We start from the raw sequence: 25,401 nt of genomic DNA on the forward strand, positions 1-25,401 counted from the left end.
TAATGCAATACAAATGGAGATTAAGTTACCTTAACAAAAGAAAATAAAGCTGCCACATAGTATTTCAGCTGTGAAGTTTCAGCAAACTTCAGTTTCATACTTCTCATGTAGTTAAAAAGAAAGATTTTTTTTTTTCATTGAGTAGCTCTACTGAACATGTATTCAACACGCTTTATTTTGATGGTTTCCATTATGGTAAGAAATCTTGAGCTTTTCTGTTTATACTGATGCCAAAATTCAAGCTTACTCTTAAAATCTATTTTCACTCATAGGTTCATTAAAGAGTGGCTTTTAACAGTCCTCACGTAAATACCATTTTGGCTGGCAAACCCTGCTGTTGCTACTACTAAGAAGTAATGTTTTGAACATGCATCCTTCCATAGGAAAAAGGATATGGAGAGCATTTCATATATACTGATAAAAGGGTTTTGCAGAAGCAATTCCAATTCTGCCTCTTGCAGGAAGAACAAAACAAAAGAAACAAACAAAAAACACTGGTAAAGTGTCAGAGATAAAAAGCTCTTCCAAATATCTAGTGGGATCTACAAGGCTGCTACTTAATGGTGATGGACTTCTCTCCCATCTTTAAGAGTAGTTAGACAAGAGGATACTGGAAGAGGACCCTAAGACCAGAAGCTTTCCCATTCAATGTCTGAAACGCAGAGCACGCAAGGCCCTTCCTTTCATTCTGTGATGTCACAAATTGTTTCAATTGGCTTCAAAATCTTCAAAATTATTCCTTTCCTTCTAGTTCAATCTCTAAATTCATTTAGATAAAGTCTTCATCAAAAAAATCTGCTCTTGTTTTTGACTGATGCTGCAGTGTATAAAAAGTGACTTTTTCTAATGCGAGAAGCTCTAGTCATCATTTGTGATCTCTGTAGTAATTTCTAAAAATTAAATTTCACTAGTTTCAGTTGAAGACAATCTCCTGATGGAAATTAAATATATTTTCAGTTATAGACCTTAACAAAAGGATAATTATACTGTTACTAGACATAAACTTGATTTCACCGGGCTTTGGAATTTTACTTTTGTTTCTGAGGCTGTTTTCTGTCTTTCTTCAATCAGAACCAACTTCAACTAGTTTTATGATGGTAGTATTTTATAAAATGATTATATATTATAAATGATTATATACTAGATAGTGCACAAGATTCTTAAAACAAACAGGCAAAACACAAAAAAAATCCAAAACAAATGACAATTAGGAAGAAAGTTCAACCACTTAACACAAACGTAACATAATTCATCCTTTCATATTTCATAGGCATTTCTGGTGTAGGCAATACATTATCATCTCTATTTGAAATGCTAATATATTAACAAGTCTTCCAGTCTACAAACAATGCATAACAGCATATACTGTAACCTGTTCATGAAAGATATTAACAGCGTTCCCAATTGCAAGTAAAACACAGCAAACTTGGCTTTCAGAAATGTAACAAAACTAGTATACAACCAATTAGACACAGCACCATGGCCCTTAATGCTCTTTCCTTAATCCCATGTATTTATTTGGTTGAAATTATGATGAAATTTATCTTCAGTATCTTTACTACAGTTGAAAAAACCCTAAATATTCCTCACTTGCAACAATAAGAACATGCACAAGAAGCAATAGTGTTGTTCATCTTGTCATGCTATCATACTGTGGCCTTGCAGTTCTTTTTTTATGGTGAAAATCTAACACTTAGCAGAGGCAGCAGATTAAAATCCCAGTGAAAGAAAGGTTGAGAAGCCACCCCAGAATGCTAACAGAATACCATCAGCTTCTCCTCACAGAAGTTCCTTCAGTTTTAAGTACCCAAAGTTTTCAGGTGTTTTCAGTCTTTGGATCCTCTGATGAAGAGGTCAATCACAGGGGTAAACAATGCTATTATTCTGGTGACTGTTGGGGTGTATCTAGGGTAATCCAGCAGAACACCAAATCTCAATCCATGAAGGCTATACAGCATTCAACTAGCTATATAAAGTTTGTTAGGGCTGGATTTGAAGTGCAAACATTTACTATTTCCCAAACCGCTCAGTTTTTCTTCTTTCTAAAAGTACTTCTTATAACTAAGAACTAATCAGAAACTGATTTTACTAAAATATCTTTACAGCAAAGACATTTCAATAAGTCCCAGGTTTAATGAACAGAATGAGGGTTAAAGTACATACACCATAAGCGTTTCATTAACGAAATGCTTTGGAGGCAAGGGCATCTTCCACAGTGAGTTTTGCGGATAAAACTGGCCTTGAAAATGCTTAATGGAAAGTGATTTAATATTGAATTGACATTAAGTGAAAGCCTTAGTACTACAGCATTACTATATGGCATGATGCTTGGGAAAAAATAAAACACATTACAGAGAAAGGGGCATTAAACAAGTTGACATTAAGTGTGCATTATGGTATTTGCAGCTCACATCTCTTTCTCTTCAGTGATAGTAAACAGGTTTTTGCTCTTGGTAAAGGATGTGACAGTTTACACATGCAAAACCACACAGTTTAATGCCGAATGTAATTGCAAGCATGTATTAAGGCTTTTGCTTCAGGACAATTTTTTGCAGAAGCAAAACTTACTACAATAAGAAATAATGACAAGAAAACAAACAAACCAATCAAAATTAATTTGGAAGGCATTCATAATCAAAAAGCTTGTATTTGCAAACTAGCTAAACTGATGTACTAACCCAATCATACCATGCTAAAATGTTAGAGGTATAAGTAAATGTTTAACAACACAAATGCAGCAATTCTACTGCGCATGAAGCACACAAGGGAAAAAAAAAAAAAAAAGTGGCAATTACCTCAATTTTTATGAAAACTTCTTATTTTCTTCTATAAAGCTAACAGTGTACTTGAGAAAAGGTTTCAATTTTTAAATCATATAATATATAAATATGTTGGGAAAAGACACAAATGTCAGATAATTATACTTACATGCTGCAGAAAAAATACTACTTGTTTTATTTCTACAGTTTGCATCCTTTTAAATGCCGTTACTCTCTAACTACATTTCATTTCTGGTAACTCTCCAATTGTTCCTTCAGTTCTCCTTCAGAGAAACACAAAATTAACATGTGAAAAGTTACAGTAGTTCACTGAAACAGAAAACTAAGGTGACTCACCTCTCCTCCAACCTCTATGCTTTATGGTATGGTCAGCAAGCATTATTCTGAAAGATGTTTGTTCAAACAGCTCTCAGAAGACATCCAAGAATGAAGATACCTGAGCTTTCAGAAGCAACACATTGTAATGCTTCAGTACAGACACAACTGGGGAAGCTCACTAATGCCAATTCAAACCACCTACTTTTTTCTCTATATACCACAATGATAGGGATGATTTTCCTCCTTTCTGTTTTACCCAGGCATATTTTCACCACTCAACTTCCTTTCCTTCAGATTAAACAATGCCAGTTCTTCAGCTTTCTGACCATTCTCCCTGCATGCTCTTGGAGTCTCTCCAGTTCCTCCATTTTTTAAATAAATGCAGCACTTAAACTAAACATATTATTCCACTTGAGACCACAACCAACATTCAAAGGAATGGCAACATTACTTCTCATGAAGACTAGATTTCTGCTGCTGCTACCTAGCAGTGCCTCTTTCGCAAGAGCAATGATACTGCTGGCTCATGTTTAGCCTCAAGTTCACTGCAACTCCCAGTATTTTTCTCAAAGTCACCCTACACAAGGCCAGGTCTTTAGACCTGTTTCTCATGATCACCACGAATTCTAACACTTCCCTACGAACATATCTGCAGACCTTCCCAATTCCATGCCATACGCAAATTTAATAAGCTCATATTCTCGGTGCATGCATGCTTTAATGACTATATTGAGCAAAACCAGATTCCAGGATAAATCCTTGATAATTTGTAAAAAATGGAGGTTGAAGGCCCTGCCTGTGGCATGGAGGTTGAAACTTGATGATCCTTAGGGTACGTTCCAACTCAAGCCATTCTATGATTCTATGAAAATGCCCCTGCACTGTGATTGGGAGCCACAAATAACTAGCCTTTGTATAGATTCACATTCTACCTAAGGTATTTTCATTATGACCATTTTACCAATCTGCCCACCTGAATAGTAAATGAAATGGGACCAAACATTCATTCAGCTGTATCTTGATAGTTACCTATCTTACTTTGCTCCAGCTGGATAATTTATCGACACAAAATTAAACTGTAAAACTGTAATTCATCAACAGCTTTTCCTCTCTGGCACATAGGAAAAGAACTGATTTCTTCCACTAAAAAGATTACATGATGACAGAGGTAAGTCAAGGACAGAGATTATAGTTTTCTGAATTGCCTGGAAGCTAGAAGAGTTTCACCTAGAAATATATTTAGAAGACTCAAATTTCAGAGATGTCTACAAATTTAAAGTAATGTATATCAAGTTGGCACAAAACTTGAGACAGCAATGAATGAGTAGATGCTTTTTGCTTGATTCTTAGTAATACTCTTAGTAATTCACCTCATAAATTCACTAGGTGGCACTGTGCATCAAGCAGCAGCAATTTTCAGTATCAACAGAAATTGTAGACTAGCTTAATATTATACACCCTGAAGCACAGAGTGTTTGCGCACATATTTGTGGCCTCACTGAATTTCTTACAACAAAGCTACAAGAAACTCCTATCTGAAGCAAGGTTGATCTGCTTGTCAGCACAATTTTCAGTTTCAGGAGCTAAGCAGCACTCCAAAGATTTAGTGAAAGCTACTTCAAGTGTACACCTTTTAAATTTGAACAGTTTTGCATACAAATCCACAGGATCATGAGGTGAACTCCTCACATAAATAATGACTATAAACACGAATCTGAATCATCTGAAGAATGAGATAACAATACATTAGAAACTCTTTGTTAAGTATTTTAGAAATAGATAGATGTTAGTTTACAGCCTTCAATCCATGCACATCTTGTACTTAGGCACATCATCAAATACCACAAATTTTAATAAATCCTTTTAGGCGTGTTTAAAGATGATATTTAATTAAGGTCATAACATGAGAATTATGAACTGTATTTTCAACCCCATAAGAAACAAAACAAAAAACTGTGACTAAGTAATGTCCTTTCTTTACGAGTTGTGGAACATTCCTGCTTGATGTGGAAGTGTTTCCAGTCTCCAAGCATATCTTATTTGCAAAATGAATCTTGTCTACTTTAAGATTGCTTTATTTGCATAACCGCACAAAGTCATGGACAAAGATAATTTCTTAAGAGAACACCTACATTGCACAATGTAGTACAGAGAAAGTTCAAGAACCAGAAGTCACTAGTGAGCATAGTTCTGCTCAGATCTCTTTCCTACAATGATGAAGCTATACTGCTTCTAGAACCTATGTATTTTGCCCCACATTCAGCCGGATGTATATTATATAACAAAACAGATTTTGAAACAGAAGATGACTTTATGAGTGAGCAAGGAGTTGGACATGTGAATGGTACCAACCTCCTTGAGGGCAATCATTTAAAAAGAAGAATCGTGTAATCAGCAATCATCTGTACCATCAGCAGAATCATGCTGTCCCTTAGAATGCATAAGTAATTCGAACAAACAGAAAGTCACCGATACTACTGAACTGGTCATGCTGGTGACCAACTCTAAGTAATACCTGCATAATTAAATGCACTCTAATGAGTAATTGGTGCAGCACCTTCCATTTCAAGTAAATTTACCCAGCTAAAGACCCCAAAGGCATTCAGTCCAACTCATCACCCAGAAATTTCCATGTCTGTTGTTATCCGACTCATGGTACTTTTCCATGTCCTTCAACAGAGAGAAAGAAAACAAAGCTATACTGAAATGTTGTATGTGCAGGTATTTTAACAAACTCCTCAAAGTCCTGTTGAATTCTGCAGGGTGCTTTCAACACCTGCAACAAGACACCCTGTCCTGTTAAACGTAAAGGAACCCTTTCTAAAACATCTTAAAAGGCAAATGTATCACCTATGCTTTGCAAAATGAAAATGCCAAACTTATCTTCACACTGAACAAGTGCTTTCAACTCTAATACACTAAGTTAGTGAAGTGCTGTCCACAACAAAAATCACACCAGGAAAGGTTTACAATGAATACTTAATAAATCACAATAAAAACAAACAAAACAAACAAACAAACAAAGAGTTACAATGATAGGGCAATTATCTTCTTATTTCGCCATGAAGAAATAACAGCACACACTATGCAGTAATTATCAATTTGCTTTCATTCTGTAGAAGCCTAGAATTTCTGTAAAAGGAAGTTATCTTTTATCCTAATGAAACTCACTATTTAATCTATTTTAAATGTAGTTATGCAAAACTTGTATTGCAAGAATGTTCCTTAGCCGAGATTAAAATGTCAAAATTACTGAGGATGGATTTCCTTAAACAGGCACCAGTGTAGCCATACATATTTACAGTGAGAGCTGAAATTATGTAGATTTAATGCTTTAGCTTTAGATTTGATCCCAACTTTCCCTACCAAATAGTGAGAACAAATATCACTAAACTTTACAAACCACTTGTGTGAATGTTGGTATTTACTTATTATTATCAAGGTTCCTCCATCCTGACACGACCTTCTCCTAATACCTCATTCCCAGAAATCAATTTTTTTTTTTTTTGAAAGCATGGTGAAAATAACTGTTACATCAAATCTGTAAGTAGATATACGTATATTTTCCAAGAAAAAAAAAAAAAAGAAAAAAAAAGTATAATTTGGGAAATTTAAATCTCAAATCAACAAGCATCAAAAAATTAAGCAACTATTTCCCACCATGCATCCATTAGTGACCACAAGTAGCTTTACTTTGTCTACACTAATTACAGATTTTATAACTTCTTAAATAAAATAATTAACTTCATCTAAAAGAATTAGTCCTTTTCTGCCATTTGCACTATGCAGATTCCTATTGTTCTCATTTAGCGAAGACTTACTGAATAAACTGCCAGTAAATGCCAGTACTTGCTGACTGATGGTCAATCTCTTTGACATATCCTTTAAATTAAATAGTCAAGAGACAAGGATAAGCAAAGGACAACTTCTTACACAAAATAGCCTAAAGCATAACCATTCAGTTACATACTACAAGCATGGGTCTGGCCCTAAGCCCATTAATGTGAATGGAAAATCTCACACTAACATCAAAGAACTTAGGATCAGTCCCCATAATAACTACATGAGAAACATTCCATTTTGGGAGATGTAGTTACGTAGCAGTGGTTAATATGTATTTTTTCAGAGGTTGGAACTTCTTAACTTTTTGCAGAAAGATTTATACTGGAGGCAGATACATTCAACTTCTTGATAGGCTATCAAGAAGAAAAAAAAAAAAAAAAAGGAGGAGGAAGAAAGAGATGAGAAGAAAAGTAGAAGGTCTGAAAGCACCCAGGTCCTCAAAATATGTGAAGATTGGGGAGAAACCTCAGTTATGCCATACAAACCTAATACAAAAAATCTCACTGTAATAGGTCTCAAGCTGTAAAGTCAATTTATAATAACCTTTTACAAAGTGCTTAGGGAGATGAACCTCTTGCTCAGCTGGCATGCAACTACTACCCCTGAAGCTGGTCAGATCTGCGCATTCAGAGTTGATGACTACAATTCTTGCAAGTTCCTGCTATTTGCAGCAGGCACAATGTATTTGGCCACAGTTTCCGTCATCTACCACTCATGAAAGCAAACACTGGCACCGACAAATGAGAACAAAACATTGCATTCACAAAAGATGAACACATCACTTAAATTATGTCCCTTTTGTGTTATTCACATACTTATTGAGTTCAGAGAAAAAGCAATTTATAAATAATAAAATTGGTTACCTTTATCACATTGAATAAACATTGAAAGAAAAATATGCAAAATCCATTTCCATTTTTCTTTTTTGCTTAAATTCATGTATGGGCCTTCCTTCACCTCCTTCAGATGATATGGTTGTTTTGAACAAATCAAAAATATTCTCAGGCAAGGCTCAAATCACCTGCAGGTTTCTACATCTTCATGTTTTTTTATAATTTCAAAAATGGCATTATTTCCCTTCTTCTTAGTGCATTTATTTCACAATGAGCAAAGAAAATTGGCTAATGAACTACACAAAAATAAACTAGCTGTGTAATGTAAGGAAACAAAAGCAACAGGAAAAATGTTCTCCTCTCTAATAATTTTCACTTAGAAAAGTATGATTTGTTTCTTGAACCAATGAGAGATTAAACATTTCTGACAAATTGTGATTTTGAAGTTGATGGAGTTCAATGAAGTATAAACTGCATTTCCATCTCTGTAGCCATTCAAAGTAACTAAAACTATTGTACAATGTTAACTATACAAATTGATCAGGATACTAAAAAAAAGGGGGGGTACAAAACAGTATCGGACACACTGTTATTCAAATTTTTACATCAGATATTCATCTCCCTTATGAATTTTAAATGTACAATTTATGTCACACTAACCAACATCCATACCTAAGATTTATATCATCTCATGATGAAGTTCCTCCTAGCAGTTATCAGAAGAATTGACATCATTTCAAATAAAACAGAATGATGTCTGGATAAAAGAACAGGTTATGCTGAGAGCAAATTCATATTATGTTCTATGTTTGTTAAAGAAAATAATGGAGCCAAATCACAAGCTAAGTTGCTACAGACAGAGTAATAACATTAGCATTCTACTATCACAGCATTCTACTGCCAAATCCTACGGGGGGAAAAAAAAAAAGAGAAAAAAAAAAAAGAAAAGGAATAAAAAAAGTGCCAAGACACTAAATGTGGGAAACATTACCACCATGTTAACTAAACTTTCATTTTGCAGGAAAAATAAATAAATAAACCAACCTAATGAAGAGCTAATATTCAGCACTTAGACAATATTTCCTGCTAAATGAGGTAAATATAAAATCAAAATATCATTGTAAAACTGGAAAATGCACTTGTGACTGTACACAAAAGCAGTATCTAAATCCAGAATACTTACATTATTGCATTCTCCCAGGAAATATAGTGCAAATCCATCAGCTTTCGTAGCTGCCAAAGCAATAATAAAATAAATAAATGTACTCAGAGTGGGAATCAAGCTTAAAGAAGTTCTCTGAAGTGAAACCAAAGATTCAACTCTTTTTAGGACAACCATAAACATTTCTAAATGTGAAAGTCCATCACTGTGTCCCTTGAAAATTCCAAGACTCTTTTGAAATTAGAGGTACAGAACAATACTTATTTTCACCACTGCAATGTACTATGTTCTAAAAGATTATTAGAAACAACAATACATCATACTCTTATTCTAAGGCCTAATGCCGATAAATTCAAATTGGTTCATACAACAGTATAGAAATAAAATAAGAACATAAATTTATAATATGATCAGGCAGATAAGATTATAATTTCCATGAGGAAAATAAATACTGGTTGGAGATGGTAAACTATTTTTATCCTTGCCTTAAGACAGAAAAGTATGGGAAAATAAAATGCTGCAAATATTGCCATAAAAATGTGTTTCATAACAAACTGTTTCTATTTTCTGCACCTGTCCCATTCCAAAAACAGTGACACACCACAATTTTTGTACTTGCCTGATTTTTGCTAGATTCACATTGCTGTATGAAACAGGATAAAGTTGAATTCCTTAACCTTTAAAAAACTGAAAGTCAATGAACTATTTATTATAAGTTACAGCTGAAATGAAAACTATGAATCAGAAGAGAGTATAGGAGGCCAGTGTTTTTTACCCTGTTTTACACAGTAGACTCAATACTTAGAGTTTAAGTAACTTTTCTTTTCAACAGCTAATAACCATTCTACCCAGTAAATGTACCTATCCGATATCCTACTTTAATGAATGAACACAAGAGTCTGTTCAACACATTTCATGGGAGCAATTATACTTCTGTATTGTCAAAGCAGTTGGATTTCTCCATTTCTTTGACAGAAGGAAAAAAAATCTACTCTGTTGTTACTTGCTTACTGTCAACTGTGTGACATCTGAGAGTTCATGGCATGGTGGTTTGGATTCAAATTTTAAATCCCTCATATAAGCATATTAAACAATGTAGTAAAAAACCACTGTAGAGGAAATATAAAAAAATTTCATGTGCTTTAGAAAAGAAAAAAAAAGTCTAAAAGATAAGTCTTCCAGTTTGTTGCTTGTGGTGAATTAACAAAACTCTGTTCTGATTTGCTGTGAGCTGGGCATCAATATTCAAAAAGCCACTAAAGCAAGGTCACTAAACAGAAGTGGCCCTTTTGAAACTTCATGTACATAAGAGAGAACAATTATCCACCATTACAAAACAACAAAATATCCATGATGGGGAAATTCTTCTGAAGAGTTGCATGTAACCTATTACACTAAATAAAGGTACCAATCCTTTCTACTGAAGTCTCAGTACAACCACTATGGATAAAAAAAACCAACAAACTACCAAATAACACATTTTTACTGGGGATGGTTTTTTTTTTCTATTAACTCTTGATCACATGTAGTATTATTTTTTTATATATATACTAAAAATACTACTTACATCAGATAGAAAAAAAATGCTTAAAAACTGAATTTGAAGTGATGAAGACATCCTCTTTCTGTACATCTCAATTTTGTTTGAAAAGGGATTTAAGTATTCAGTGATATTACTGACAATTTTTTTTAACTTTTAATATTGATCTTCCAACACCGTCATAACCAGAATAATCTATAATTTGGTTCATTTAACAAGATGATTTAATTTTGCAATGAGCTGCAGAGCTCTCTCCAAAGAAGAACCTCTTTCAGATGTAGTAAGGAATCCAATGAGGTACAGAAGCTGAAGTCCATCCTGAGACAACATCCAAGGTATACACTACATCTCTCTTTACTAATTAAAATTTGTAACAAATGTGCTGTGCACTGATGCAAAGGAACAGATCAGACACATCAGATTCTGTGTCTTACCTATTTTAATGATGCTGCTCAGTTCATATAAAAGTAGTTGGTTATCTCCTCCTGTATCCAGGCGCTGCTCTATGTAGCTGTTCAATTCATACACTACACCTTGCATATTCGTATCCTGATACTAGTGAAGCAAAGATAAGAAAAACATCTTAGAATAATTCATTTTGCAGTTTTCAATACACAAATTCATTAAAAATTATAATCAGAGATTTCAATACCAAGTCAACCTTAACTATCCTAATGCAGCTACCTAGAGAACTGGGTCATTGCTGAGTTAAGAAGCATTTCACTTTCTGCTCCATTTGTTTAAAACGTACTAAGTAAAGCACTGAACAATTAGCAATTGCCTAAACTTGGTCAAAGTCACATGACAGTGTGCCAAGAAGAAACTCAGATGCAACAATTAGGAAGCAAGCAACCTTCAGCTCCTTTCTTTGAAGCTCCTTCTCCACCAGGAAAGGAGGCAACTAGGTACGTTTGCCAGCATCTTCCGCGTGAAATTCATTAACCAAACGTTCAAGATGTGCAAAGCACCAGAGCTCTGAAGTGGTATCTCAAGCAGATCCATCTTTGAAATACAGAAGCAATTAACAGCACCAGACTGGAGAACAGAAATTGCAAGAGTTAAAACCATGCTAGACGCTGTGGCTTAACAGGCATTTCTTTCAATGGAAGGCAGCAGACACAGACCCAGAGATTAAAAAACAAGTAGAATATTTAGCTGGGCACAATGAAACAGCAGCACGTGTTAGAATTTCACATGAAAGGAGACGCAGCCTCCCTAAAGGGGCCCAGACGCATTTAGTTATTCAGTTCTTCAGTCCTGAGGGGCTGATAAAACTGGCAGCAAATGTGCATGTGTAGCATGACAGCATCACAAACAATAATTTCACAGAAGGCAATACTTGGCAGTAAGTACAGATTCAGTATACTGCCCAAAACTGGTAATGTGGTGACTAAACAAAGTAATATGGTCGATTACTTATTGAACTCAGTGAAGCAGTAGATTTTGTCACTCAAATTAAAAATGAAGCTAGTGATATTTAGATTAGATCTAAATATTTAGGATTAATGTTGCTTGAAAGACTAAGAATTATCCTTCCACTCATTCATACGTTAGTCAGATGTGTTGAGAGTAGACTAATCTAAGTAGTACTACAAAAATATGCCACTACAGTTCAGAGAACTATCCATCATCTACCCATTGCTTCCACCTTCACGTGCACATATTATTGTCTGCTTCATATTTCCATAGATCTTCTCTGTCTGTATCTTCATGTGCAGGCAATCCTCACTGGTGGACTAGATACATAACTTACACTGCACATTCTGTTACATATTTTTTGCTTTCATACATTTCTACATACAGAGCCTATAGCTGTATATTTAGGATACACTTGGCTTCTTCATTTCAAACCAAACCAAAAGAAAAAAAATCAACAAAGTGCATGCTGGATAATGCCAGTTCCTGACTCTTTTAAATTAAGGAGGTTTTAATCCTGACCTAAAAATGGCTCCTGAGCACATACAACCTCTGCTGTGACCCCCTCCTAACACGTGGTGTTGTATTAATCTATTGCTCCAGATGGACATAGTGGAACGTTTGAGACCTAGCAAGTCGTATAACATGCCAAACACTTAATTCTCTCCATAAATTGATGTGATTATTATAATTTTTGACAGCAATAAGGTCACACTGCATACATGTAGTTAATGCTTGGCTAAGTCTTGAGTTTATAACACAGATTGCCATTACCATTATTAGCTCAGTATGGCAGATGGCAAGCTTCCATTTGTAACTGACTGTCCTCTGCTGTGTCCCGTATTTACTATTGTATAGTTTTTAAGAGGCAGAAAACAACAGCTTAGTTTCACGAAAGTGGAATTTTTACGAACAGCTTTATACTTTCAATATAGCTGTAAGAAGCCATGCAATGGGAAAATGGCTAATGTAAGTCTCTTCCACTCATATATGTTAACCTACATCCGCAAAAGTATGTGTAGACACATATCCTAAAAGAAGGCAGGTGATCAAGCACGTATGCACAAAACCTTTATTACGTGGGAAAATGCCTTCTCCGAAACTTGGAATTGAATACTTCTCACCTGTGATATACAGTCAGGATTTAAATCTTCAGAGGTTAAAGCTAGCACAACAGAAAGCATCATCAAAATTAATCCACTGGCATAATACCAATTTTCACCATAATCAAGCAGCAGAGCTGTGTGCATAGCAATTACATAATAAGCTCTGTGCCCTTTATCCTCACTTCTGCAACATATGATAGTAAACATTTTGAAGGCAGGGCAAACCACTGCATGCATTCATGTTACTGAAAGATGGAAGCCTCATACTCATACACACACATTTGTAATATGGCAGATTTCTATTACTGATAATCCAAGAATCCACAACCGGTCAGATTAACAAATTTGGTCTAGATCCACAATTAAGTAATTCTACAATTTAGAACAATCAACAGCAAGGAGTTATTTCATTATACTGTAAAATATCCTTGATTTTTCTAACAGAGAAGTAGAATAGATATATTTTTTTGGCATTTCAGAATGGATAACCACAAAATCTTTGGTTGAAAAGCCACAATCCTCTTTATGAAACCATATTTTTAAACACAGAGCAAGTCATAAGCAAACCACAGTACAACCACTATTCAATGCAGATGCTAACACAGGCTTTAGGAAAGGAATTCCTAAAAAAATAAATAAGTAAAAATCAACACACTCAGTGAAAAAAACACGTTTTTGTCATCAAAAAAATCAGTTCCTTAATGTATGACTGTAGCTTATTTTGCATTTAAAACATTATTAATATTCATTTTAGTTAATCAATTCTTTCATTGCTGATTTCCTTCTAAGATTCTGTGTCTTTTGTATATTTGCTGTAAAATTCTGGATTTCAGTAGTGTTATATTAAAATAATTTAAGTGAACTAGAAAATGGTTCGACGATACCACACCGCTATGATTTCATATTATTAGTACTCCATAAAAGGAAAACGCCTAATAATTAATAAGGGAAACCTGCTACAGATAATCATATTCAAAATGTATAAACACAAAAGAAGAGAGGCTGAGAATCACAAAATTTCTTGCATGAAAGGTGATACTGAAATATCAGAAAATGAAATGAATTTAACACATTCTCTCTGAAAATCTGCCATTAAAAATGCAAGCACACAGTATAATACATAAAGAAAATTTTATCAAACTGCAATGAAGATTAATCTACATGTTTTCATGCTTATAGGGCACTTGTGCCAGGGGCATTTTATGATGCTGCTGAGAAGAAAAAGTCCTTCTGCTGCAACAAAAATACTTCATTAATAGAGCACAGGGTCAGTAAGTGCAATTATAATCCATAGGTTTATCTGTAAGTGCAATTATAATCCATAAGTTTATCTGATTTCTACGTAACTTCCTCAATTATTTTCTGAGTAAGAAGAAAAAATTGTTCTACAATAATTATTTCTACACATACTACTGAATACTTTTTCCAAATTAACAACTGCTAACTCTTGCAGTAGAAACATATCCTTTTACAGCCTGCATAGTTTATATCAGTACCATAGGCTAGGAGGAATAAGAACAAATGAACAGCTGGATGTACTTTGGGGATGGAGAATGGCACTGGATTAGGAGAGGAAAAAAACTGTAAAAGCTACAACACATGAGGGAGATATTGATCACAGCCAGAAAGACTACTTCTGATTTTATTTCGTGTTTGTAATTTAGACCTCTTGGGCTGGCTTCAGAGTATTTCAGAGATCACAAGAACTCTTTGTCAATTGATGCAGAAGGCTTCTAGCTGACCATGGGTCTGAATCAGAGCTATACTGATTTCTAGGAGGTGGCTGTGAGGCCCCATTTTGCTATGTACTCAACAGTTGGGCTGGATAGCAGGACAGATATTCCTGTTTTGCCCAGGAATTGGGAGAACATGCTGAGCTGCCATACCAGTATGCCTTGACTTCTGGGAAAGCAAGAATCAATTCTTGGTCGAGCAAGCATTTTCTTGAACATTTTCTACATTCCAGCTGAAAGAACTCATGTTATACACGTGTCCATGGCTACTCTATCAATTTGCAAGGCTCTCTAGAAGCGCCACAGAACCCTCATGATCAATGGGCCTCAGCTACTCTATCCCAGTATACTTTAAACTGAAGTCATGAATCTGAATTTCAATTAGAAATAATTCCTGGAATAGGGTTAGGACCTATTAAGACTCAGTAGTTGTTGAAGGATTCTAAATCACTAAGATTAAAAGATGTTCCTGAGCTTGTTTGTATGTAGGCCTGAGAATTTAAAATGCCTATATGCTCTTTGATAACATAGGTAACATCTCAGATAATCAGCTAAAAATTACAGAATAGCCAGGGTTGGAAAGGATCTCAAGGACCATGAAGCTCCAACCCCACTGCCGCATGCAGGGCCACCAACCTCCCCATTTAATACTAGACCAGGCTGCCCAGGGCCCCATCCAGTCTGGCCTTGAAAAAATTATTATTATTGTTGTTGTTGTTATTAAATAAAATAATAAAACAATAAAACAATAAAATTATTATTACTATTATTATTAATAATAATAATACAAGAAATCAACAAACCACCTGAATTAAATACAGCTTCAAGACTTGCAGAATCTACAGAGTGCTTCATCCACAACAATATCCATAGGCAAGATTACACCACAAACATCTAAATTGGGGAGATCTGAAATGTGACAAGAACCTGTATCCAAATTTCTTCAATCTTTCCTTTAAACTGATAGCTATTCCCTTTCTCTGTGAAGCATACCATAGAAACTAAGCTGTTGGTAAGCCCAGAACATCTCCTGATAAACTTCATCGAAGTTTTCTTTCCTATAATACTGAAGTCTCAACAACAGAAGAGTCATCAGAGACCTAAGACCTTTTGAAGCAGAAGAGCTGCAGTCACAAAAATGAATACATAAGCTGTCTGATGCCTTTTGCCAAAATGCATTAATTTTCCCTTGCTTTCATGTAGCTTTATGTAAATTAAATATTTATATATAAAAAAGAACAATAAAGACAAAAAAAAAACAAAAAACAAAAAAAAAAAACCCACAAATCCACAGTCAGCATCTTGATTTAACAATCTCACTCTATCTAATTTTCCAGTTCCCTTCATAACTTTGATCCCTAAACTACTTCAGGGAAGGACATTAATGCTCAGTTACTGTAGATTTTTAAAAGAACCATAGTATCAGTTAAGTAATTTTGGGACCATTTGCTTATTTTTCCTGGCAGTAAATGTATTTTTAACCTCCATCATATTCTTGCCTCCACAACAATTTTATTAAAAAAAAAAAAAAGTGAGAAAATAAATACTGGTTGTATTTTAGATATAGTACTCTTACTGAATTTCTGATGACCAACTTGTATAATGAAAGAAGAAACTTTAGGAAAACCCAAAATGTTTACTTAAATAAACTAATGAAGGTGGGAAAATGACACTCAATTTTATTCAGTTTATTGTAATATGCATGAAGGTTAGGTGGCATACGTCTTTGATATATATGTTTATATGTACAGTCAGCTCCTATAGGCTTCTACTTTCACACACTGCAAGATTTTTCATTGTTTAGGTGCTCTAAGAGCTAGTTTACATCTTGTACAGAAACTGGTACTTTTCCTTTTGGGCATGCATAACGGAGATAACTGTTCCGAAAACAGTGAAAACACATCTACACTGCACGTATAAAGAACCAATGAGGTCCAGACCTCGTTAAAAAAAAAAAAAAAAGGAGCGATAAGAAAATCACAGAAAGGGAATAAAACAGACTGTTTGCTTTGGGGTAGAGATACTGACCCATGGATGTTAAATCCTCAAATCCTCAAACTGAAAAATGAAACAAAAAAAAAACGTGGCAAGTTTAAAAGACAGAAATCGTTTTCAAAAATCACACAGCTTGGACAGAATGCTCAGCAAAATCTCTCAGCTCCAAAAAGACGTAACTAGGAGGCGTAACTAGGATTGGCAAGAGTAACTACTTTTGTTTAAACTTGGACATTGGAAAGCAAGAAGTTGTAAAGAGCAGAGTTAGCTGAAGAGATTAGTTTTAATACTTGTACATTGCCTCAGAGAAAGCTGCTTCTACACGCATTTGTCTGACGTCTATTCTTCTTGTTTTGACTGGAGAGGACATGGGTTGTAACTTGCTCTGTAAATAGAGTTCGGCATTGCAGCAACACAGACAGGTATTTATGTATTGTTTGTTCACACATCAAACACTGCTCACAACAAAACCAAAAAGGGGAAAACACAAAATGGCAGTTGGTGAGACAAGCCCTGTTATTATGGCTAAAGATGCAAAACAGCTCTTACTCTGCATGGAAAAGGTTCACAGGTTTTGAAAACACATTTTTACAAGCTCACTAGACATAGCAAGAATTTTCCTAGCAGAACTACTTGAAAAGCCCACGTTTGCAGGGATCTCATTCAAATACTTCCATCACCTCCTTCCCTGTTATCAAACAGTAACACTGAAATAAATTGCTTCACTAGTAATAGGAAAAACACATAATGAAAAGCAAAGGCTTGACTTATAAGAGCAGAACATTACGAATATATAGAAGTATCCATATTATTAATGGTAAGGCTCATAAAACTGCACAAATATCTTAATTACATCACCTCTCCATATTAAATAATAAAACAACATAATGTCAATTAACAGCTTCATTTTAACTTGACAGGGCTGAATAACACTTCTATTCTTAAAAATCTTTTTATAAAATCACATTCCCTCCTAATAGCCGACTTGCAAGCACTCTAAAAACATTCTGTACAAAATTAAAAATAAACTTCCTCATTTTCCTACCACTATTGCTCATCACTATCACAGTATGTGAGAGACTTTACTTATAAAATAAATCAACTTACACAAGCATCTTCTTTTTGTGTCAGTGGGTGCAATGCCATTTGCATCATTCCTAAAGGCTGAGTGTTTGCTCTAGTTCTCTCAACTTTTTAATTAATTTGTTACAGTATTAGCTCTAGGACAGTAAAACAAGGTTTAAATATCCAGTCTTTGATAAGGAAATACTACAAAGAATGAGCTTGCTTTCCCATGTCTTTAATAAGGAAATACTACAAAGAATGAACTCTCTTTGCCAATGTGTCATAAGACATCAAATTTTTGTTATCAGTTGCACTGTGCAGATACATGCAATTACTGAAACTATTTACTGAAAACATGCTTGCTAATTCTGTAACTGTCAGTGACACGCTGTGCTGGGTGCTAGCTGGTGCCAAGGCAACTACCATAAGTTCCAAGTCCAAAAAGGGGAAAGGAGAGGATTAAAGTATTATTCCTGCTTCCAAGAATAAAGTACTGTAAATGAGCTAGTCACTTGCTAGGTAATAATTTTCTCGTGTTTATATGGCAAACCTGCAAAGTGAACTGCTGTTGGCATCACCAGAGTTTACAAAGCTTAGGTACTGCCAAAATGCATCTTCACTAGAAGAACTGTTTTAGTAAACATGGAATGGAAAGTCATTAAGTAAAATGAACAACAGCTAATTTCACTGTGATCGTATCAGGAACACCAAGTGTTTTTCTTTAAAATTCGTAATCTGAGGTACAAAAGAACACACAGTGATCATGGGAAAACTAACAGCACATAGAACAAAATCCTGGCGATAGTTCATGTAGGAATGGAGTAACTTTTGCCAACTCAAAAGAATAACACGTCTCCTGTGCACACTGTTTTCACTAATACTGTCAAAAGAATGTATCTTAAGTATAGGCACACATGAACACATCCACATTTAATGCCCAAACTCACATTCCTTTTTTGTTTTTTTCTTTAGCAGATAAAACAGGGAAACCAAGTTTTCTTAATTAAAATAGCTCGTATTTGGTTTTCTTTCTACCTAAAAATCTACTTCTGTAGCTAGGACAGCATCTGCCAGCACACATCTGCACAGTAAGTTAGCAGAGGATATTCAGCATTTCCAAGGAAGTTCTCAATTGCTACATCACGTGAAAAGGGGATTCTCTCCCCAGTTATATATATTTCATAAACACTGGAATCTGTCATAGAGAGAAAAGTTCACAGGTTCACCGTTTGGTCACAGATGCTCACAAGCTATTTTGTAACCAGATTTTTCTTCCCCGCAAATGCAGCCCACAGGAATCACAAAACTGATTTTTTTCTCTTTCACCTCACTGGTATTCAGAAACTCTAGAACAACCCTGTGAACCTGCACGTTTGTAAAGAAAAAGAGTGAGATTTTGGGGGAGAAAAAAATATGAATTTAATAATTTAATGATTAGATGCATTTAATGAAAAACATCTTCCCTCAATTTAATTCTATTGTCCTGTGTGAGCACAACAAAAAAAGGGACTAAAGAAGCTACCAAAGTCACAGTATATAACTATGAATATTTTAGTATTTTTATTGAAAAATTGAGGGGAGGGGGGAAACACAGCTATGCAAAGCATATGCTTTCAGCATATTTCTACCATTTCTACTAACTAACATAATGGCTTAAACCTATTTGGTGATTTAATTCTGCAATACATTTCATTCTGCTACCCTTGACTTTTGCTTCTCTGTGATGCAGATAACAGTTTCTTCATGCAGACATTTTCAGGAATTAAAAATGTAGCACTTAATGACTAAAACTCATAATTCATCAGTCAGCATGAACATGTCTTTTCCTCCGAGAAGCATTACTCATGTAAAGAACTTTCCTAATTTAAATACTAATTTATGTTCAGATTTCAATTAAAGCAGCATCTGTTTGAGTTACTGCTAAAGAAAGAGGATGTATTGCAATGGTCTACATTGTACTATTCAAAAACACTATAAAATAATACGTGTCTGTTCGTAGTTTGGTGCATTTCCAGTAGGTATTCACTTAACTACTGTAACTGTTAAATATTAAGGAACTATTAGAGGCCATCAATTATAAATTAAAGGTCAGAAATTAGGCATAATTAATAATAATAGTTATAAATAAACTACTTAAGCATTACCTTTTGCCTGCATTCTCAACAACTATACATCCAAAGCACATCCACAAACATAGAGAACTTTTGCTGGCATAAACTCATTTTAGACATCATTCAACTTCTTTTTTGTAGTCTCATGCAGTCTTCTGCATTCACGGTTACCAAAGTGAGGTTTCTGCTGCCATTCCATTTCCATTATTTTTTCCATTTTTTCCATTATTTATCCAAAAGTTTTCTACAGGACTTCCCCTGACAGCAAGGCACTCAGCCTGATTTTACAGGTATTCAACCAGCCTTGTTTCTAGTATTTGTCTGGCAATATTTCATTTCCCCCCCCAAACACAAGTTAGCTTATGAAAAAATTCAAGAAGAAGAACAAAACAGGACTATGACTCTACCCTAGAATGCTGCAAGTGGCTCCCTAATTTTAAATCTGGGCACTTCAGGCTGACCAGACACATATGCGGGCAACAAGTTGTCCTGTTTTGACGTTTTGTCATTCCCTAGCAAGAGCACTAGTTTCTAACAGGTCTCTCTATTTAGCCTCAGCCATAGAAAGATTCTACAAAACACTGTAACAATCAGATGGAGGGCGAGAGCCAGAAAATTTATTACTGAATATGTATTTTATATTACTTTTCATATAGTACGCTGCAAAATGCTTCAAATTAAATAATAGAGCTCATCTGTGCCAAAATACATCTCAAAGGGAGTAATTAGATAGGACGTACTCCTTCCTTTGTTTCTTATTGTTATGCTCACTATCTCACAAGGCAATAAGACAGTGCAGTTATTCTTAAACTCCAAGTTAAGGGATTTTCCTGGTTTCTGTGAAGTTCCTTTTTTAAAACTGGATCACAAGAATAGCACTGTGACAACTCTCAATTTGTTAACACAAAATACCCTTTAATTTATTTCCAGCCAATCAAGTGCTTTAATATTTATTTTTGTTCTTAATTGTTGTTTAGTCAGTCAGTACACCAACTTTTCCCCCAGAGATCCAGTTAGTACAGGAAACAGAATAAAACCTTGATCAGAGGATGCATGAAAATCACCTCAAGTGAACAGTGGGCCTAAGGGACTGACTATAATTCTTTCTAGAGGGGATGGGGAACAGCACTTACCCTGCTGACTTCTTTAGGAGTCGATTCATCTGTGAAGAAACAAAGCAAACAGTTAGGCACACCTGAAAGTTTCTTCACTGAATCAACAAGATATTGTGATTCAAATAACCGTTGCACTGTTGTACAGAAAAATTTCTAATATAATTCTGTAAAATAACATTAAGGACTGGAGTGTATTTACAGTCTTGAACTCCAAGACATAAAAATTGATTAAAATTAGGATAAAGTATTCAACACTTCTGTCCTGTCTTACTAAGAATACAAAGTTTCCTAAATTCCACAATTCAGTTCACAGGTCAACTGAACAAAAGGGTCATGTATAATTCTCTTACATCTATATTCCAATTCATTGAGACAACTGATAGCATTTCAAATCTTGAGAAGTAAAGGCTCTTTACTACCAAAGATACACCAATGATGCCCTACATATGTAAGCAAATTAGTGAATAAGCTGAGATTTTCTGTTCAAAAGTATTCCTGTTGAATATTCTGGATGTGGAAGAAAAATCTTGTAATCATAAGACTATGAGAATATCACTGCGGTCACTTCATAATGCATTAAGAACACAGAGATTACAGACATATCTATGCTACCATGTCTTTTGTTTCAAATGCAGACTGGCACTCATTTGTGCAATTTAAATATGCACTGATAATCATAGGTGCAATAACAGAGCTTGAGCTAAAAGTCTGCATACTAGTTATACAAGAATGCATTTACCACAGGAAGTTTCAGCTTCTAGTTCAACCACACCAAAAGCAGCTTAAACTCTTCCTTACCCTGCAGTTGTTTATGTCTTTTTGAAAATACAAAGAGACCTATTTGTATACTTTTCCTTTGATAGTAGAAATGGAATTACTAAGTTTTGCAAATTAATTTTAAGTCATCAAACAGATTTAATCTTACAGGGAAAGATAATATGTTTATTTTTGTTGGTCTTATTAATGCATATTTGGATACTTCTCTAGAGAAGATATATCTCTGTTAAATACAGACATAATAATACCATCTAAGCTACTTAGTATCAGCCATATTTTTTCCGAAATGAACTCTAAGTGAGGCATATTTGAGAAGAGCATATTTACATGGGTAAAAAACATTACTCATTTTTGGACATCCTCAACAATGCAATTTTATAGGCTGAGCAGAATTTTACAAATGTAAAATTCTGACCCAACATTATGTCTCCCATACATACATAATGCTGCACTTTTGCTTGTATAATACAAGACACACCCATGTGCAACTCATGCCCTGCAACTAATGGTTAATTACTTTACTACAAAGAAAAAATGTAATGAAGAAGTTACATAAAGGTTACATATGAAACCACCAAATACATGTGTGTATTTTGCTGGATACAGCACATCGAAATGGAAAGATGGTCATTACGTAAAAAAAAAAAAAAAAAAAAAAAAAAAAAAAAGTCTATTTCAATCTGTGAAGAAATTAAAACAGTCACACAGATCAGAAAAGAAAACGTAATACCCATGATACTCAGGATAAACCTCATGGAAGAATTACCAGAGACAATATTTTTTCAGAATCAAAAAGATAAAATTGATATACCAATCTCTCTCTTCCAGAAGAAATATAAAAAGTGTTTGGGATGTTTTGTGTTAGAATCACACAGAATTATACATTTATCTAGGTTGGAAAAGACCTCCTAGATCATCTAGTCCAACCATCCACCTCACCACAACCTCCTTACAGGCATTTGTAAGGTTTCTCCTGAGATTCCTCTCCAGAGGAAACAACTCCCAGTTCCCTCAGCCACTCCTCATAAGACTTCTGCTCCAGAGCCCTCACCAGCTTCACTGCCCTTCTCTGAACACACTCCTAGGGCCTCCATGTCTTTCTTGCAGTGAGGGGCCTAAAACTGAACACAGTACTCAAGTATGGCCTCAACAGGGCTGGTCACAGAAGGATGATCACCTCCCTGCTCCTGCTGGCAACACAAGCCACGATGCCACTGTCCTTCTTGGCTTCCTGGGCACACTGCTGGCTCATGTTTAGTTGAGCGTCCACCTACACCCCAAGGTCAATTTTTTCCACAAAGACTTCCAGTCACTCTGCTCCAATCCTGTAGCAATGCCTGGGGTTGTTGGGGTCAAAATGTAGCAGTCGGCACTTGGTCTTGTTCAACTTTATCCCAATGGCCTTAGTCCAGCCATTCAACCCATCCAGATCCCTCTGCAGAGCTTTGTTATCCCCAGGCAGATTGACACTTCCTGCCAACTTGGTGTCATCTGCAAACTTTCTGAGAGTGCACTCAATCCCCTTGCCCAGGTCATCAACACAGAAACTAGAGGACAGGCCCCAGTATGGACCACGGGGGAACACCATTCATGACTGGTCATCTGTTGGATTTAACTCTGTTCACCACCACTCTCTGGGCCCTGCAAAGAGTGTATCTGCCCAAGCCACGGACTGCCAGCTTCTCCAGGAGAATACTGTGGAAGAAAGTGTCAAAGGCTTTTCTGAATAGACCGCATCAACAGCCTTTCCCTCATCCATCAGGAGTCACTCAATCATAAAAGGAGATAACCACTAGTGAAGTTTACAATTCAATGATTATAAATACATGGGGAAAAAATGGAAGACATTGTCAGGGGAATGAGGAATGCAGTGTAGGAAGCAACCCTATCTTTCCAGCTACCTTACGCCAGCTACATGCAGTAAGACCATTGGAACAGCAGACTTCTTATAAATCATTTTATTAGTGAGCTCCCCTAGACAAAACATGGAATCAGGTAAAAACTGAAACCAACAGGGGGCTGAAGAAAAATAGCCTTGAATTGCATAATTATTTAAAAAGCCATGATTTCTGTTTGTTTAAAAGCTACAAATGCGCTGATATCAGGCTTGCGAATCAATTTCCCTCTCTATAGGAGATTTTAAAGAAACAGAATAAACATTAAAATAAATTCAGAGTCATTAAGTGTATCAATAAACAGCAGCTTGCTATAGAGTTAATCTTCATATAAAAGAAAAAAAAATAGTCTTTCTTGAACATAAAAGGCCCTATTTATTATGGCAAATTGTGTGGAAAAAACAGACGGGAGTCTTCATAGCATCTCCACTGAGTGAATAGAACAATCTGTGAGAAAGTAAGGGTTTGCAAAAGTAATCATCCAGATGTCCCAGCTACGGAAATTTTTCATTTGGACTTCACTTTTTATTTCGGTACAAATTCAATCAAATACACAAGTGTCACTGCTCCCTGCCATATGTCAGCAAAATTGCAATTCACAGAATTTAAGAGGATGACATTGATTTTTAACGATACCTGACATTATTATTAACAAAGAGTAGTACCAAAAATGTGAGTGATTTAGATCTGGCACATCACAACCAGACATAATTCTATGATCTGAAACAACAGGTACATGTTGGTAATCGATCAGAAGACCCCCATTTATCTGGCAATATAAAACCTATTACGTATATGTCTTGTTAATGTGAGCATAAATGCTCACTAATACTATAACTGAAAAAGCAAGAAACTGTAAGGAACAGAAATAAATGTAAGGGGTTTCCACCAAGCAGCAATGATGCCCCTCTTGCACCATAGCAAGCCAAGTCTAGTCCAGTAACATCGCAGGAAATGGTTCGCTCTCTGAGGGTGAAGGGGTATTTTAAGTTGTGTAATATTTCATGCAAAGAGAAAAACATATATTAGTTTTTGCATATATAGCATCTCATCTCATAATATATTACTATGCATGCTCTTCATTTTTTTCGAAGGTAAATGATCATCTGAGAACTTGAAGATGGTAAGACAAAGTAGTCATAAAAATGACTTAATTCAACCTCTCTGATAAGATACTGTGAAGCATTTGTCACAGAAAAATAATTATAATGCCCAGTAAGTTTTATCACAGAAATCTCTCCCAGAAAAACAATGTCGTACTTTCTCCCTGATATAACATTGTTCTTTATTCTATGTCGTTAAGTACTAGTGCTGATACACCATCATTGATGATGACAAACAATTTCTTAGGTTTAATTCTCTTTACAAGATCCCAGATAGTGTACAGTCCCATTTTCCTAAGGAATGTTTTCCCACACAGCAGATGTCAGACTGACCTAATACTTTTTCTCTTAAAAATTTGCTCTAGGCTCCTTTTCCCTCAGCTAATAAGACATAAGTTGTTTTGAATGTAATTAGACCAGCAAAAATACCTTTGCTGATTTTTTTCCATGTGAAGTGCCATGCATCTGTATGTCAGAAGAAATTCTATGCTGATAAATCTACAGCAACAAAAGACCACTATGACTGCCATGAAAAAAAGTTTACCACATTTAATTTAGTAGAAGAGTAGTAGAGTAGAAGAGCATCATATCAGTTGGTCAGTCAAATTT

The 25,401-nt window shown here is 35.2% G+C and overlaps 1 protein-coding gene across 1 annotated transcript in view; it reads right to left on the minus strand.

Moving 5' to 3' along the window:
- Positions 1–25,401, minus strand: part of PDE10A (phosphodiesterase 10A) — a 161,027-nt gene that overhangs the window by 41,874 nt on the left and 93,752 nt on the right. Inside the window, exons 3-5 of the mRNA XM_042880750.1 lie at positions 21,036–21,064; positions 10,911–11,031; positions 8,958–9,007 (exon numbers count right to left, since the gene is read on the minus strand). Coding sequence (XP_042736684.1) covers positions 8,958–9,007; positions 10,911–11,031; positions 21,036–21,064 — 200 coding nt within the window. The remainder of the gene's footprint in view (positions 1–8,957; positions 9,008–10,910; positions 11,032–21,035; positions 21,065–25,401) is intronic.

The sequence above is a fragment of the Lagopus leucura genome, unplaced genomic scaffold (assembly GCF_019238085.1).
Source record: "Lagopus leucura isolate 7727_CA_CO unplaced genomic scaffold, USGS_WTPT01 Super-Scaffold_73, whole genome shotgun sequence".
NCBI classification, from domain to species: Eukaryota; Metazoa; Chordata; class Aves; order Galliformes; family Phasianidae; genus Lagopus; species Lagopus leucura.